The 16,353-nt window shown below is 34.6% G+C and overlaps 1 protein-coding gene and 1 long non-coding RNA gene across 9 annotated transcripts; one reads left to right on the top strand and one right to left on the bottom strand.

Annotated features, from left to right (window-relative positions):
* Positions 1–3,842: 3,842 nt before the first annotated feature.
* On the bottom strand, positions 3,843–4,559 carry LOC129316426 (uncharacterized). Its single transcript, XR_008594795.1, has 2 exons — positions 4,421–4,559; positions 3,843–4,283 (listed from the first exon to the last, which is right to left on the bottom strand). It is a non-coding gene; the product is annotated as an uncharacterized LOC129316426 (long non-coding RNA).
* LOC129316425 (BTB/POZ domain-containing protein At3g22104) lies at positions 4,540–8,272 on the top strand. 8 transcript variants are annotated; one of them, XM_054960846.1, is made up of 4 exons: positions 4,540–4,741; positions 5,124–5,250; positions 6,213–7,328; positions 7,570–8,272. In XM_054960846.1, the coding sequence occupies exons 2-4, from the start codon at positions 5,188–5,190 to the stop codon at positions 8,032–8,034; spliced, it is 1,644 nt and encodes a 547-aa protein (XP_054816821.1). In that variant the 5' UTR covers positions 4,540–4,741; positions 5,124–5,187; the 3' UTR covers positions 8,035–8,272. The 8 variants fall into 8 exon arrangements, with proteins under 8 accessions (XP_054816821.1, XP_054816822.1, XP_054816825.1 ...); XM_054960847.1 differs by having other exon boundaries at positions 4,540–4,974; XM_054960849.1 differs by lacking the exon at positions 4,540–4,741 and having other exon boundaries at positions 5,040–5,250; positions 6,213–6,234; positions 6,313–7,328.
* The last annotated feature ends 8,081 nt before the right edge of the window (positions 8,273–16,353 follow it).

Genomic DNA, 16,353 nt, shown 5'->3' with positions numbered 1-16,353 from the left:
AATAGAGAAATAAATTATTTTGACAGTTCACTATTCTTTTAACCTGGGGATATATTCTAAAAAATCCATATTTGGTATAAACTTTAGCAAGATCATAACCATGATAGATACGGCTTCAAACCACAATCACCTAACAAATTATCAACGATATTCTCACAGGCTTCTTCTTCTTTTTTTATTTTGTCAAACACCTCTCAAGTATGTTCTAAATTCTAAAACAAATATTTGATTCATGAATTTCTAATGCCTAAACATATATATATGGATCAGTCTACACTCTTAGCATCTATCAATATATACATATTCATCAATGAATCAAATCCAAATTAAGGGAGATGACACGAGTTAAATATCACCTGAGTAACTTGTGATTCTAGGTTTGCATTCTTCTTCTTCTCAAGACAAGACTTTCATCACCTCAACCTCAAGTATTGAACGTGTTTTTGATTCTTTGTTGCTTGTAAAACATCCAGCACTTGTGTGACATCAGTTCAGACTCCCACTCGGTATCATATGGTATGCCATCGTTGCTTGACCAGACATGAAGATATAACCCATGAACATCAGTAGAAAGTGGACGTTGAAGACTCAGAATTTATTGAGAGAATCATACACCATCTTCTCGTGAAAACGTAGCAGCCAGATGATCAGGAACATGACGGTGAGGATCCCAAACCATTTGAATCTCTCTCCCTCTCTATCTATAGATCTTGTCGTGAGAGAGTAATAAAATGTAAGATCTCTCTCTTTCCCTCTACCGGTGCTCTTTCACCCTCGGTCTCTCTTCTTTCTCCAACTTCTTCTCCTTCCCTCTCTTGTTCATTTTTTTTGTGCTCTCTTCTCTACTTTCTTCTGGTCTTTGTTTCTTCTTCTTTTTTCCTCCGGTTCTCTCCTCCTCCTTTGCCAGTGTTTTTCTTTCTGTCTCCTCCTCCCTATCGTCCTTGGCTCTCTCTTTTTCCAGTTTTGGATCAGTCTCCTCCCACGGTTCTCTTCTTTTTTTCTGTCTCGAACCTATCCGTGTTTCGTGCTCTGTTTTTCTTGATTTTTCGGTCTTTCGTTCTGTCCTCTCTTTTTTTCCTCTTCTCTTCCAGTTTTCCTCTCTTCCCTTCCAGCTTTCCTCTCTTCTCGTCTTAGCTCTCTGTTTCACGACCTTCGGTCATCTCTCCGCTGTCACTGTCTTTCTTTTTTTTCTTCCCTTCTTGCTCTGTTTTTCAGCCCCTTCGTCCCCTCTCGGTTCTCTCTGTTTTTATGTATGGCAGAAAATCTCCTCTCTTCCTCCTCCATCCCAGTCTCTTTTTTTTCTTTTTCGGTCTCTCCTATGCTCCCCCTTCTTTTGTTTTCAGTTTTCTCCTCCCTTTATTGCTCTGCATGCCGCATTTCTGGTTCTGTTTCCTTTTTCTGTTGGCCGAAAGTGTATGTACGTATGCTAGTTGCTTGCTATTCCTTGTGCTCTGTTTTACTGTGCATGCATGCGTCTAATCTCTTTTTGCATTTTTCTCTGTGTGGCTGTATGTTTACGTGCTTCCTTTTACTTTCTTTCTCTGCTGCGTCTGGGCTTTGCTTCTTTTCTTCTTGTTCTGTCGCGTCTGCATGTGCGCGCGCGCTCTGTGCATGCTTGGTTCTCCTTGCTGTGCTTTTCTACTCGCGTGTGGGTGCTGTGTCTGCATTTCGTGTCTCTGCGTTTTGTGTCTCTTTTTCTGCTGTTTTCTTCTTTTTCTGCACATGGCCGAAAGAGTATGTGTGTGCGTGTGTTCTGATGCTCTCTTTTTTTTTTTAGCCATTCTTTAATGCTTTTTTTTTTTGTTAATTAGATTGAGGGAGAGAAAGAAAAGTTTAGTTTTAAAATACATATTTTTAAATGGAAAACAAAAAATTTAAGGAGAGAAATTTAAAAAAGTTGAGTCTCAAAAAATTGATTCCCAATATCTTTGAATGGTTAGGATAATTTAAGAGAGATTTTTTTTTAAAAAATTAAGCAAGATTTTTTTTGAAAATATAATCCTAAAAAGGATTAAATTTTATTTTTATATTTTTTTAATTTTTTATTATTAAAATTAAAAAAAAATGCCCGGATAAAATACGGTGTTCACAGTAACAACCGCACAAAAGTCTTCCTATTTTACTTTAGAACCAACTCTAACCATCCACATCAGGTAAACACTTATAAATACAGGCTACTGTTAATGAGAATCGTGATCATTGGCCAAAGTTGCTGTCATTTACATTATTTGCACACTGAGAGAGGGCACTTGTGAGTTTAATCCATTATCTTTGCACACAGCACATGCAGGACCTGATGCAAAGGCAGGGGTAACTTGACTCTGTTACTCAAATGCCCGTGTCGTGATTTACCCCTCCCCCACATGCAACTAACGTGAATGTATGTCACATTTATGACGTTCCCATCGCGTGCATTTATGAATTGTCACATTTATAGAGCACTCCCTTTTTTTTTTTTTTTTCCTTTGTTCAGCATTATAAACATTTTTTTAATAGTATTATATTTAACAGCATAACATATTTTTGGGTTTTGAAAATGTAATTAATTAATAATATTTTTTAAAAATACACTTAATTAGGAATGTTGTTGATAACGAAAAAAATGTACTCATAATTTTAAATATCATTAATTGACTTATTAAAAATGTAAATTAATTAAAAGTGTCTTATAATTATTAAAAAATAATACATTGTATGCCCATAAAATAAGTGAATTCAATTTGTTTTATGATTTTGAAAAATGACGGAAAATAAAAACCACTGTCAAATAATAATATACTGAGAATTAGAAATACTTTACCGTCTTCGTATATCCCTCATTTTTGTCCCCCAAGAAAAATGCCGCTGCTGATTGAAGGATGGTGCTGCCGCGCGCTGCACGGTTTGCCAGTTCAATTGGAAGTATTTTTAAACACTTTTTTAAATACAAAGTATTAAAAAATGAAATCATGAGATCTCCTGTCATTTTTATATGTGTACATGACTTTCTTCATTTAAAAATATAAAATATTTTTTAAGTGATTAAATATTTTTTATATTTTAAAATGTAATTATTATTTTTTTTAAAATATCTCTATTGAATAATTATTTTATATTTATTTTAAAGTGAACGCTATATTATATAGTGATAAATATAAAAAAATAATTTTAATTTAAAAATAAATTATTTTATTGAAATAAAATTTAATTACAAATACTTTATATTTTTTAAAGGTGTAAGTATTGATTAAAAATATTCTATGTATGGCATAGAAGCTTAAACAAAATCGATTGTTTATGTTTGTCCTAAGCAAAATAATTTATTATAAATTTTATATCCATATTGAGTACTTCTTCTCTATGAAAAAATGTAAGGGATTGAATATTAAGAAATATAAAATAGTTTTAGTATTTCAAAACGTAATTATTATGTTTTTTTTAAAAGTGCTCTTAATAAATCAATTATTTTATATTTATTTTAAAATAAAATATTTAATTAAATAGGAGTAAATTTGAAAAGATGATATTATTTTAAAAATAAATGATCATTTTATTGCATGATAAAATTTAATTTAAAATATCTTATATTTTTTAAAGTAACAAGTATAAATTAGGCTGGCATGCTCGACATCTTGCAAACAAAAATGTGAAGTAGCAATTTTTTTTATTTTTTTTTAAAGTAGAAAAACGCCGAGGCAACGTAAGATAATGAGAGACACTCTGAATAATGTCCAAGCTTAATTATTCACCCCAAAAAAATATAATTAGATCCCAGATAAACAATAATTATATTTTTAGCTTAATTATTTATAAAAAAATCAGTATTTACGGGTCAAAATTCAGTATTTATAAGTATTAATTAATTCTTACAAGCAGTCAAATTTTTATTTAGAACTTACGTACAACTCTCTAAAACAAAAGTCCAGGCTTAAATATTGTAAACACTTAGACCCAAGGCATGTGTGATCCACTATAAATATAGCAAATATCAAAATGTTGATAAAAAAAAATTGAGCATCAGTTGGAAGGTTAACTCTATTGAACAATTAACCAAAAAACAAAAAAAGGACTGAACCCCTTGTTAAAAAAGTTTTTTTTAACGAAGATGACTGGCCAATCATTACAAAATCAGAGTTTCATTATGGTTAAGCAAATAAGGCAGGCACCCCTTCATAAATCTAATCATGCGATTTACAGGCAAAGTGCGGCGCCGCAGGCATCTATATTCGTCAATACCATCTTCCAGGATTATGAGCTCCTGCAATTCTTGGAGGAGCTGCTACTTTGACGGTGGAAGAATCGCGCTGTTGCAATTAGGGAGCAGAGTAATTTGGAATATAAGAAAAAAAAAATTATAGGAATCAGCTTGTAAAATAATCCGAGTAATGGCATTTTAAGGATTAAATCTTTGATGGTCCATAAAATTGACGAGGGGGCAGACCTTACAGCGGAGAACTGAGGTGGGGATGCCGAGAGTATTGGTCCCCGCAGCCACCTGCCCATGAAAAATGGTCGAAATGTTAAATTTGGAATAAAGAGAGAGAGGGAAGGAGGATGAAGGCGACAAAAATAACGGGGGGTGGGTGGAAGCGGTGGGCGCAGAAATCTAGAGACTTGAGCAGCGATGAAATTGTGATATAGCTTGAATTCCAAGTCTTTTCCACGACTCCCTCAACGTGAATAATTCTATTCACATAACTACATAGTTTTATAGGAGGCGCCTACTCTTATTTTTGCAGGAATGTCAGAAGGACTGAAGGAGGTAGTGTTGTTGCTATGCTGTTAAACTTTAGAGGATCTGTTAATTTCTTTTTGAGTTATTTCTGGTTCTTTTTCTCTGAACCTCTCTCTCTGACTCATGGTCCGGCCATACATTTTTATATGCCATTTCTCTGTCTTTATATGCCTTGTTGCTTCCAATACACTTCGAGCTTCGTCTTCGTATCATCTCCAGTGGCGAGAATCGCATTGCTTGTGCGCCAATTCACTACTACTGTACGACCCTCTTTACAGGGCACTTGTCTGTCCCTATTTTGTTTGTCTTCTTGCTAATCCAAGAATATGGTCTGTTGGGTCGCCTTTCACTCTCACCGCCCATTATGGTCTTCTCACGTCTCTCTCTTCCTTGAATCTTTTTTATGCAGGTTTCAAAAAGTAAGGGACTCTTGATTTGAAGTGGGTTTCGGGTTTTCTTTATTTGCTTTAGTCATGGAAGTTTGCTCTATTCTTGAAGTGGATGTAAATGGACAAGAAACCTTCATGGTGGACAAGGTGAGCCTCTTCTCTTCCAACACTGTTTTTGAAATCCGACCTTTGGCTCCACCTTTGAAATTGTATTTTCCCTTTTGCCAAACTTGCCTTTTTATCAAGACGGTCTGGTTTTCTTCATCTGTTCATTTGTCCTCTAATGTAAAAATATGGATCTTTTCCCTTTCTCTCTCGTTTGTTTAGGATCTACAGTGAACGCACACAAGGCCCAACTTTTTCAATTTTTTGTTTGAAGATTTCTCTTTGTGCTGAATGTTCCGACTAGACTCTTGAAAGTTGAAAATGATTACGGTCCAATGATTTACTACCTCTCCTTTTTCCGCAAATTTTTATCCCATGTTTTCTAGTTGTCCTTGGTAATTTCATCTCGTACTTTTCTGCTCATCATTAATTTGCACCTACATTGCAGAGAGGTGGGAGGTGGGGTATGGGTCCAGTAACTGCTATTTTATCATTTCTCTGGCTATAGCAATTATCATCATCTCAAAGGCTCACCCCAAAGCACAAGGCACTTTGTGTTCTTTATTTTTGGTTCTCTTTTTTTGTTTTGGGTGCACATCATATTAATTGCTACTGCCGTGGTTGGCTGGGGTCCTGGGGATTTAATGGTTTTAGTTTTCAATTGTTTTATTCACGTATTTTAAGAGGGGCCAAGGGTTGCTTTCAAAAAATTTCTTTGCCTGCTCCACGATGCTATGCGAGAAAATTCGATGGTGATCCTTCCTGATTGCCCTAATGTATAATTTAACCACCTCTCTATCACCATATTAATTCTTTTGATGATTTAAGACCTTTAGTTGTGGACTTACTTTTCATATTCCTCCCTCGTTTTCTTTCTCGTGTGTCTGCTTTTCAGCGATTCCATGTTTCTGGTGGGTTATTTTGACATTGATCCAATTTTTTGACATTGCGTACATTTTCTCCCCTTCACGTGTGACTCTGTTTGGAACGGGTCTAATTTGCAGGATGTCATTGCTCAGTATTCGGGTAAATTCTCAAAATTTTTTGGCAAATCTACCAGTGGCAGCACCAGAAAGCTTAAAGTAATATTCCATGACTTTCCAGGTGGTGCAGAAGGTTTTGAGCTCATGTTAAGATTCTGTTATAGTAATGGAACAACAGACATAACTCCTGCCAATTCGATCCTCGCTCATTGTGCTGCTGAGTTCATGGAAATGAAAGACTCTGTGCCTGGGGGTTCTAATTTACTGGCGCGAACTGAAAAATCACTCCAGGAGACTAGCTATTGGACATGGTCTGACCTTTTGATTGCCTTGAAGCAGTGCCAGAGTATAGGGTTAGTGTCAGATTCTTCTTTGATGCTAGAAAAATGCTTGGATTCACTTGTTGGGAGGCTGGTTTTAGCCTGCGAGGCAAGTCCATGCCCATCTACTTGTTCTCCAGACAGTTTTGGGTTTCGGTTTTCATGCGACTCTAAAAGCACTGAGAGTATCAAGACAAATTTCTCTCATTCAACGTGGTGGTTTGAAGATCTAGTATTTTTGAGCCCCTTGAACATTGAAAAGTTGGTGCAATCAATGCTTGTGAGAAAATTGGACCAAGCTGTGATAAGTAGGTTTTTGTTGTTTTATCAAAAGGCCAAGTTTTCCACTGCTACAACTGATGAGAAGCGCAAGATCATAGAAATGGTGATAGATATGCATTGCAATATGGATCAGAGTATTGTGTCCTGCAAGACCTTGTTTGGGATTCTCCGACTCACATTAGGTTTGAACATAAACAAGTGCAGAAGGAATAAGTTAGAGAATATGATTGGTTCCCAGTTGGATCAGGCGACCTTGGACAATTTGCTCGTTCCATCTCCTTATGGAATAAGCTACTTATATGATGTGAATCTTGTTCTGAGATTTCTGAAAGCATTCTTACGTCAAGGGGGAACCTGTCTAGTAACTCCCATTCGAATGAAGAAGGTAGCTGCCTTGGTAGATTTGTATGCAGCAGAAATAGCCCCCGATCCTTGTTTGAAACCTTCCAAGTTCATGGCCCTTGCCACAGCACTGCCTGATTATGCAAGAGACTCATATGATGAACTCTACCATGCAATGGACATGTATCTAAAGGTAACCAAATTTTCTTCTTTTATTCTTTCTTTATTCATACTCCAAATTTCGTTTTGAATTTGAAGTCTCTAATTCCTGTCACATCGTTAGCTATTTGATTAAAGGGAGAGATTTGGATCTTTTTCTATTCTTCGCCTGACATGTTAAAGTGACATCTTAGTGATATTCAGAAAATGTTGACTGGACTGCTTTAGAAATTTAATCTAGTTGAACAATTTGAACTAAATGAGTTTTATTATAGGTTCACGCTGGATTGTGTGAAGAAGAGAGGATGAGAATAAGTTGTGGTCTAAATTACGAGAAGCTTTCAGTTGAGGCTTGCCTACACCTTTCTCAAAACACAATTTTCCCCTCAAATTCTGCTGTTCAGGCTCTCATTTCTCAGCAGTCCAAGCTCAACAACTTGCTCCATGGTACACCAACAACTCCATGTTCTACTTCTTTCACTGATTCGCCTTGTAGTTCTAGTGATGCTGGTAAAAAGGGAAGGAAGGACAAAGCTGGCGAACAGGTTGTTCTGTATTCTGGGAAATTTGATGTTTCAGCAGATAATGAGAAACTGGGAGCACGTTTGCAAGGAATGCAGTGGAGAGTTATGGAATTGGAGAAAATCTGTAGGAAGATGCAAACCCAGATGGCAAAAATATCAAAATCAAGAGCATCAGGGAATAGTTATGCAAGATCCTTGCCCAAGCTCTGTTCGTGACAGAGACTTTTGGGATTGAATTATTTTTCTAACTTAAATGTCAAATTTGTACAGCAGAGGAATGAGGCTTGTGTTTGTTAATGCATCTTTCCTGCACAACTGAAGTTGATTGGGTGTGTGTGTGTGTATATATATATATTTATGATCATGTTTACTTAGGGAATCTCTAATGATTGTACAGTCACGAAATAAGAGTCAAGTTTGCAAGAATATCATGTTAGCAACAGTTAATTCTCAATCAATGCATTTTCTATATCTCAGCATTTCTTTTTCCCACTAAGTTTGAACATATAAAAACAGGAACGAATAGATAACACCCCCATATAGGCAGCGTCTATTGTTTTAGATACATTTGATGTATTCAAAATGTTAACATTTGTCCTTCTCAATGTTCAACATGGTTCTTGAATTGGTCACTCTTGACTTAAACTTCCATTCAGCTGATGAGCAAACAGAGGAGCTGCCAGATGGTTCCAGCCGTTATTGAACTAATAAAATTATGGTTAGTTCGCTTACCACAAGATGAAGACAATGTAGTAGTTGGATTCATTCTCTTGAGGTAGACATCATTATAAAGTGTGTAATATAGGAAGAGAGGATCACGAACGTCGTTAAGGTAATCACCAACCTCCACTATCAGAGATTGCCCCCTTGAGGACTTTCAATAAACAATTGCATGAACAAATTTGTTTATAGTATATGAACTGACCCTAAATACCTTTGGGATTAAGGATTTGCTCAAGTTGAGTCAGGTCAGATTCCAAACCTCTCCAGAAGAAGTGCAGCTGTCCATCGACGACCTAAGTAGCAAATAATAAAAAATGTCACTAAAAGAGAACTCTTGCAGTAACAGGCATGAACAAATTTCTGACTAATCCACCTGAAAGGAAGTGGATGAGGTTGGTGTGATGAGTCTCACATGAGGAAGCTACATTGATGAAGTGTGGTTTATAAGTCAATTAAACACCCTCCTCCTCTGAGGTGCTTTTTGGAGGTCAGTTCTACCCAGATAGCTTGTGGTCGTGACATTAGTGTTCTCGTTGAGAGTTGCCATTCGCGAAAAGGATTACTCACGGAGGGGTTGACCTGCTGAAGGCCAAATGAAGTGCCATGGATTGTGAGCCATTGCAGACATCCCCTTGAGGGGTGGACTATATCATGAGTTTCATATTGGGAGACCACATTAGTGGAGTGTGGTTTATAAGTTAACTAGACACCCTCCTCCTATGAAGCGCCTTTTGAGAGTGAGTTTTACTCATATGGCTTGTGATCGTAACAATTGGACTCAGTTTGACCACATTAAACATTGTCTAGAATAGATGCTTTGACAACTGATTGAAATTTATTGTTTTGTTTCCCTTAGTCTGACCAACATTCGCACAGCACATGCTGTTGTGGGGCTAAGCATGGAAGCAACTGGAATCGTAATAAATATAGTGGAGCTGTGGTGAATGTTTTCTTCCCTTTCTTGATAGTTTTGAGAAGAAATGTATTTTGTCGTTTCTAAAAGATGCATCCTCAATTATTTAGTTCTTAAAACTTAAAAGGATACATATTTAGTTCCTAAAGGCTGAGGGAGTAAAAAGTCGGAGTAGCCAGTGTTTAAAATTAAATAAACGACCATGTACAGGCTTTCACCTAGAGGAAGAGAACTAGATCTAGAGGTCCCAAATTGGCCACTCATGTTGGTGAGAGAAACCCCATCGCTAGTTGCCTGAAGTTGGGTTAGCCGCGCAGAGAACGAGTTCGGTGCTATGGCCATCATAATGAAGAACCCATAGATGGTGAAAGTATTTAGAAAAGCAAAACTATCCACTATCTAGAGACATTTATTTTTTAGTAGTGACTAGTGAGGATTCAGATCCCTGCCCCACAGTTCCACACATTGGGCAAAGTGTCCTTTAAGAAAAAACAGATCTCACTTAGTATTTAATTTAATCTCTTCTTTATATGCAGCTATAACGAAAACATGATTCCCTATTTCGTAATTCTAAATGTTCTGAATCTTTTGACTCCCATAAGATAAGTAATAATCAACCGATGGGCGTTCTAGCTATAGGTATATTTGAAGTCAGCAGAAAAACAAGATGCACAAAGCTCGTCATGAAGAAAGGCTGGTGTAACGTTCAGGTTTGCTTGGCTCAGCTCTGTGGAGATGATGAGCATGTGCCGTTAAAAAGAGGCTGTAGATACTTGAATCAATAAGGATGAATTGAAAATCCAAATAAAGGAAAATAGTAAAAGATTGTTCAGGTAATGCAAACAGATAACATTTAGGGTCTGAGGAGTAATGCGGATTCGATTGTTGACAACTTGTCAAAAACTCTTGTTTAATACAGTCAATTGATTACTTTAAAGTTTCAATAGAAGCATGGCATTTCACCGATTACAAGACGTCTCAAGTAAGAAAATTGACAAGATTAACGTCGGCTTCAAGTTAGTTTTATTCAAAACAACTAACCTGTTTTTAATAAGACATTGCTTTTAGTTTTACCCTTTCGGCAGTACCTAGGCACTCCACATGTGGACAATAGGGCGGTCTATCTTTTACAGTATGAGCATTTTTCTAAACAGTGAGTATGAAGACTTGTGCTAAAGATACAGAGTGTATAAATACAGGGGGCTGTGTGTGTGTGAATACTCGTGACGAAAATAATTACAGTAAATTTAGAGAATAATTTCCATAAATTAGATTACGAGTGTGTACATATTAAGGTCTTTCCGGTCATGAGGAATTTTGGTCAATTTCTTGGTTATTTGACCCCGGAGGCCATATCTGAGGCAACCAAGAAATTAAGCATCCGAATTATCTGATTGATTCACTAATCATTTACGGGCTCCGAATGCATCAGTGGTCAGGTTATTTATTTAACCATATTTTAGTGGTTAAAAGTAAACAGGCTTTCTCTCAAACTGTGGGCTGCAAGTACTATCATGGGCTTTACAACCAAGCCTGTTGTTCTATTAATGATGCGACGAACGCTGGGGAATTTGTGTCTGTTTGGTGCTACTTGTGATCTTGTATTCTTGCGTCCTCCTCTGCTCTTTGGTCTAACTCAACATCATGGTTATTGGTCACATCTACTTCAAAATTTTGGATTATCCACAACTAACTTTGAGCACTACATTTGTTAGACAATATTCTAATTCAGTTAGCCCTATATTGAATTAAAACGTGTAAACTCTAATAGTGCTTCTGATTGTCATAGTGTATTTTTATCAATTAAGAAAACCAGTAGTTGCCACTGAAAATACCCAAGTTGTCTTTATGGCCAGAAAAATAAAAGATGTCTCCAATCAATCTTAGCTGCCCTGAGCCAGAAAGGATGAGTAATGGCCGTTTGTTTTAGCTTTTTTCAAAAAAAAAAATCAGTTTTTTAAAAATATTTTATGAGTTTTTATGATATTTGTTTAAATTGTTAAAAATAATCAGAATTTGAAAAAAATTATTTTTAATTATTTTGGAAGTTACTTTAAGTAGCTTCTAAAAGTAATATCTAGAAATAATTTAATGTACTAAATGAGAAAAAATATTTTAAAGAGGTGGGATACACGAAAATATCACAAAATGTTAAAATAATATAATAAAATATTTTTATAAAACAAAAATCAAGACATTATAAAATTTAAAATAACTCACTAATAAATATTTTTTATTATTGTAACCAAACATAAAAGAAGATATACTTTTTATAAAATTTCTACAAAATAAAGCATTTTATAAAATCTTTAAACTATCTAAAAATAACTTATTTTTTAATTTTAAACAAATGGACCTAAAACCAGTCAAGCGGGACAAACGCTCAACTGGGTCAAGATCAACTCTGATGGTGCTATGAAATCAAATCGAAGAGCTAGCACGGTGACACAGCTTGGATTGGAGAGGAGCCTGTAGAGAAATTGGTTGGTTGCTCCACTAATCCAACAGAACTGGGTTGTTGAAGTTAGTCATGTATGTGTGTTGAGAATGTAATGCATGTGCAACCTAACTTGCTAGTTACGCTTCAATTTAGTTAGTTTAGCTTTTGGTTATCCTCATAGATGGGGGTGTGCACAAAAAGCCATCAGCCTAAATAATTTAAGAGTTTCTCAGAGGATAGAAGGAAGAGCTTCTCTCCATCTTACCTCACTAGGTCCGGAAAGCCCAGATGTAGAATTTAAGAGTTCCAACAAATCATGTGTGAAAAAAATATCAACATCTTGGGTATGCTTCATGCCTGATGAACACTCCACTCGCGTCCGATGGCATCTTTTCCTACTGTTGATTTTCTCCTTTGATAAAATTGACCCTTGAACGCGAACAGGACCGTATACGTAGGAACAAATGGGTGTCCGTTTCAGTTTTTCGATTGAAGAACAAATTAAGTTTTTTTTTTTTTAAATGCCGAGAACAAATTAAGTTGATTTAGATATGAAGATCCCCCAGAAAACCGGTTCACATTCGTGTGTGTGTGTGTTTGAGATTTCTAACAAACCCAAGGCTATATTTTTGGCCAAAAGTGGAAAAATTAACAGTCACCTGACGCAAAAGCCCAGGGCTAGAATTATTGCCAGCGAAACTTGGAGTAGCTGGGAGAACAAATTAATAATGAAGAAATATTGATCTTTTCAACCGTAATTATGTCAATGTTTCACGTTTTTGTGCGTGGGATGAGGTAGCACCGCGAGGGGCGGCTCGATCTAAATCAGGACCCATGTTGCCTTTTCGTTTTTATTAATTCCGTAGAATCTTTTCCTATTGTTTTAATTATTTATATATACATATATATTTAAACTCGCTCGAGTAGAGTGACTGACACCAAGCATCTACCTACTCCAATTTTTCAAACGCCCGTCGCACGTGCCTTCCCATGCCTCGCTATTACAAACATGTTCTGCATTATTATCCATATTCATGCATCGTGACTGAACCGAGAAAAGAAATCACAGATCTTGGAAAGCAAAATTCCGACACATCGTATAAAAATAAAGACAATCCTGGAAAGAGGGGAAAAAAAAAAAGCAAAGAGAGAGAGAGACATTACAGTAATCCCATGTCACAATTTTTAAGGAATTTATTATTAAATAGTATTCCCTTCGTTTCTATTTAGTAGGGAAACTATTACTTTTAATTTTTTAACAAGCATATATTTTTAATTTTTTAAATTCTCTTTTATAATTTACATTAAAAAAATAATTAAAGTATACTTATGTTTATTAACATAGAATTTTTTAGTTTCAGATATTTTTTTATAGTTAATTAACTTTTTAAAATTGTGTATGTAGATTTATATATATATATATATAAAGAGAGAAAGAGTGATTAGTTGATGTGATCAATAAATAATGCAATATTACTACATTGTGGGTTTGTTAGCTCTTTAACTCCATCCCCACGCACGTGATCATTTTTCCTTGGATGCCAGTCCGTGCAGCTTCCAACTCCATGAATGAATTTATACACTCACGTCTCCCTGCTGTGATGGGATTTAATGCTCGCCTTATTATTATTATCATTATTATTTTTGAATATAAGAATACGGAAAACTATATAAAAGATGGACAAAATTAAATCATATCAAATTTTATAAGAGATCTGCATGCTTGAGTTATTATAGACAATGAGATTAAGATTATTTTGAGAGGTTTGATAAGCGGGCATATCCGCACATCTAGTTGTTTTCCTAAACATGTGTTTGAAGATAATAATCCAATCTTTTATGATTAATTTTCTGACATTGTTGATAATACCAGAGAGAGAATGGTTATCAAGAAAATTATATTGGATAAGTGAGAAAGCTTCTGCAGAATCAGAGTATATGTTGATTTTATTAAACCAAGCATTCTAACAAAATTGAAGCTCTTTTAAAATGTTTAAGGGTTTTGTTGCAGTGTTTAATTGATAATTGAGATATTTAAAAATTTTTTAATTCAATTATTTTTATCATCTCTTCTAATTCCATGACAAATTATAGCTCGGATGAAATTGACAGCATTATCAGTGTCTGAGGCGAACCTAACCTATTTTTGAGATGTCCATGGTGCCTCCAACCTTTTGCAATGCTTACCTTGTTTTCGAGGTCCTCCAAAAGCAGTGCGTTCCCACTTCTAATGAATGAAACTGAAATTGATTTGATCACTCCTATTTTTCCCCCACTGAATTTTGGCATTTGGGAGGAGTGAGGTAAGCCACCGGCTTCCAAGCTTTTAACAAAACACAAACTGCAGCAAGAAACCATCATGAAATGAAACTGCAGCAGCTGCAGAACTGGGGTGCCCTCTCTCTGATGTCCATCACACCTCACTTTGTTTAAATGGCTTCACTTTTCTGGCAGGTTAGGTGCACTGAGAAACCCCACAGAAATATCTCAATCTAACTGGGGTCTGGGGTTCCCACATTTTTACAGCCGATACTGTGGGAAACTTTTGCGACACGCATTCGGAATCAAGGATAGCAAACTGTCTCCGCCCTGCTTCTCTCCTTTATTCATGGATTTTCACGCCCATCAACAAATTATACTCAGTCTGTGCAAAATACTCACTTCATTAAAAAAATATAAAATATTATTTAAAAAATTAAATATTTAGAAATATTTTTAAATTATTTAAAATATAATTATTATTTTTTTAAAATGTCACTATTGATAATAACTTTATATTTATTATAAGATATTTAATAAAAATAAATATAAAAAAATAAAATTAGTTTGAAAGTAAATAATTACTTTATTGATGTAGTATTTGGTTAAAAATGCCTTATATTTTTTTAACAAAGTAAGTAAGTTATTTTATAATTATTTTAAAATAAAATATTTTATTAAATAAAAATAAGTATAAAAATATAATGCTAATTTAAATAGAATTAGTTTATTTTATAATGATGACAATCAATTAGGAATACTTTAATTCTCTTTTTACTGGGGAAATATTTATGTAGGCGAGGAGTTTAAATGAAAATATTCATCTCAGTAGCTGCATTTGTAACCCCGGACAGAAGAGATTGGATGGGGGACAGGATTCGAATATAAAAATAGAACCAAAATAAGGGTCTCTGTCTGTCCAATTAAAAAAATAATAATGGTTTCTGAAATCCCAAATGTGCGAACACCCACTTGCCCATCACCATTAAGATCTCATCCAATATGATATGCCTTTTAAATGCAAAACGTTCTCTGCTTGTTTGTATATTCTGTTCCATTGCCCAACATCCACGCAGGTGTCCGTGTTTTCCTCCTCCTCCTTCTTCAAACAAAAAGACCGGATTCGGGAATGTGAGACGCTTGAGTATTATTTATCATTTATGAATATTACAATTTTTTATAAATTTTGTATTACATGGGAAATTTATAAAATACAAGCATCTATTCATGGTCAGGTGCACAAATGAATAGACGTCGTCACTTATATAAACAATATTAATTACATATAATGTGATCAACCTAATATTCAATATAGGGTACAATATAGGGTACAATGCACTGCACACGTGCCTTTTAAAGATATAAAATGAAGCCAAAAATAAATAAAGGACCATGGTATAATTTTATTCTTAAATTATTTTTAGATAAGCAATGTTGTTCTTAAACCACTTATCGTATCAATTTTACCTCTAAACTAATTAAATCAAAATAATATTGCCCCTGTTGTTTAAATGTTCATTAATTGTAATTAATGGGATTCACTTTTTATGAGTTAAGATGTAATTTTACATTTAAACTACTCTCAAAGGAGTGATATTGTTCTCATAATTTCAAAATCATAAACGTCTATTAATTATAACTAATGAAACTTACTTTTCAATATCTTTCTCCAATTAACATTGAATCAAGTCAGGATTTTGAGTAGATTATGACATTTCAATTGCTAAATTAGTTTTTAGGTAATCATTTTATGATGACCTACATATATGCTTTTTTGTTTATAGTGCATATGAGAGAATGTGTTTATTTATGATAGTCAACTTTATAGGTTGATTCATTTAAGATAATGAGAAATGATTTTTTCACCTTGAGAATATTGTTTATATGCCTTTTTGTTAGATGAAGAGCTCATTTTGTAATGTTGTCAGCATAAATTTATATGCTAACTATCTTCATGTTTATCATTGAAAAAAATTAGTATAAAAATTAAACTTTCTTCTCAATATATAGTTCATGACTTATTGAAATGTTGATAGAGAATATTATGACATAAATAAATACTTTCACATGAACATTGAATGTTAGGAAGGATGTGAATGGAATAACATTAGCATAAAAAATATTTATTATTATTTTTTTAGTTAACAAACATTTATGACTATTAAATAATGAGACAACATTGCCCTGATTTAATTAATTT

The sequence above is a fragment of the Prosopis cineraria genome, unplaced genomic scaffold (assembly GCF_029017545.1).
Source record: "Prosopis cineraria cultivar Desert tree isolate PC_DT_omini unplaced genomic scaffold, ASM2901754v1 PC7, whole genome shotgun sequence".
Taxonomy (NCBI): Eukaryota; Viridiplantae; Streptophyta; class Magnoliopsida; order Fabales; family Fabaceae; genus Prosopis; species Prosopis cineraria.
Note: the sequence above shows the minus strand (reverse complement) of the source record. Positions and strands in the feature narration are given on the sequence as shown.

Excerpts from the sequence above, each read along its gene's own strand:
- LOC129316425 (XM_054960846.1), top strand. The coding sequence starts at position 5,188 with ATGGAAGTTTGCTCTATTCTTGAAGTGGATGTAAATGGACAAGAAACC. Across the intron at positions 5,251-6,212 it reads AAACCTTCATGGTGGACAAG|GATGTCATTGCTCAGTATTC; the intron begins GTGAGCCTCTTC and ends TCTAATTTGCAG. Across the intron at positions 7,329-7,569 it reads CAATGGACATGTATCTAAAG|GTTCACGCTGGATTGTGTGA; the intron begins GTAACCAAATTT and ends GTTTTATTATAG.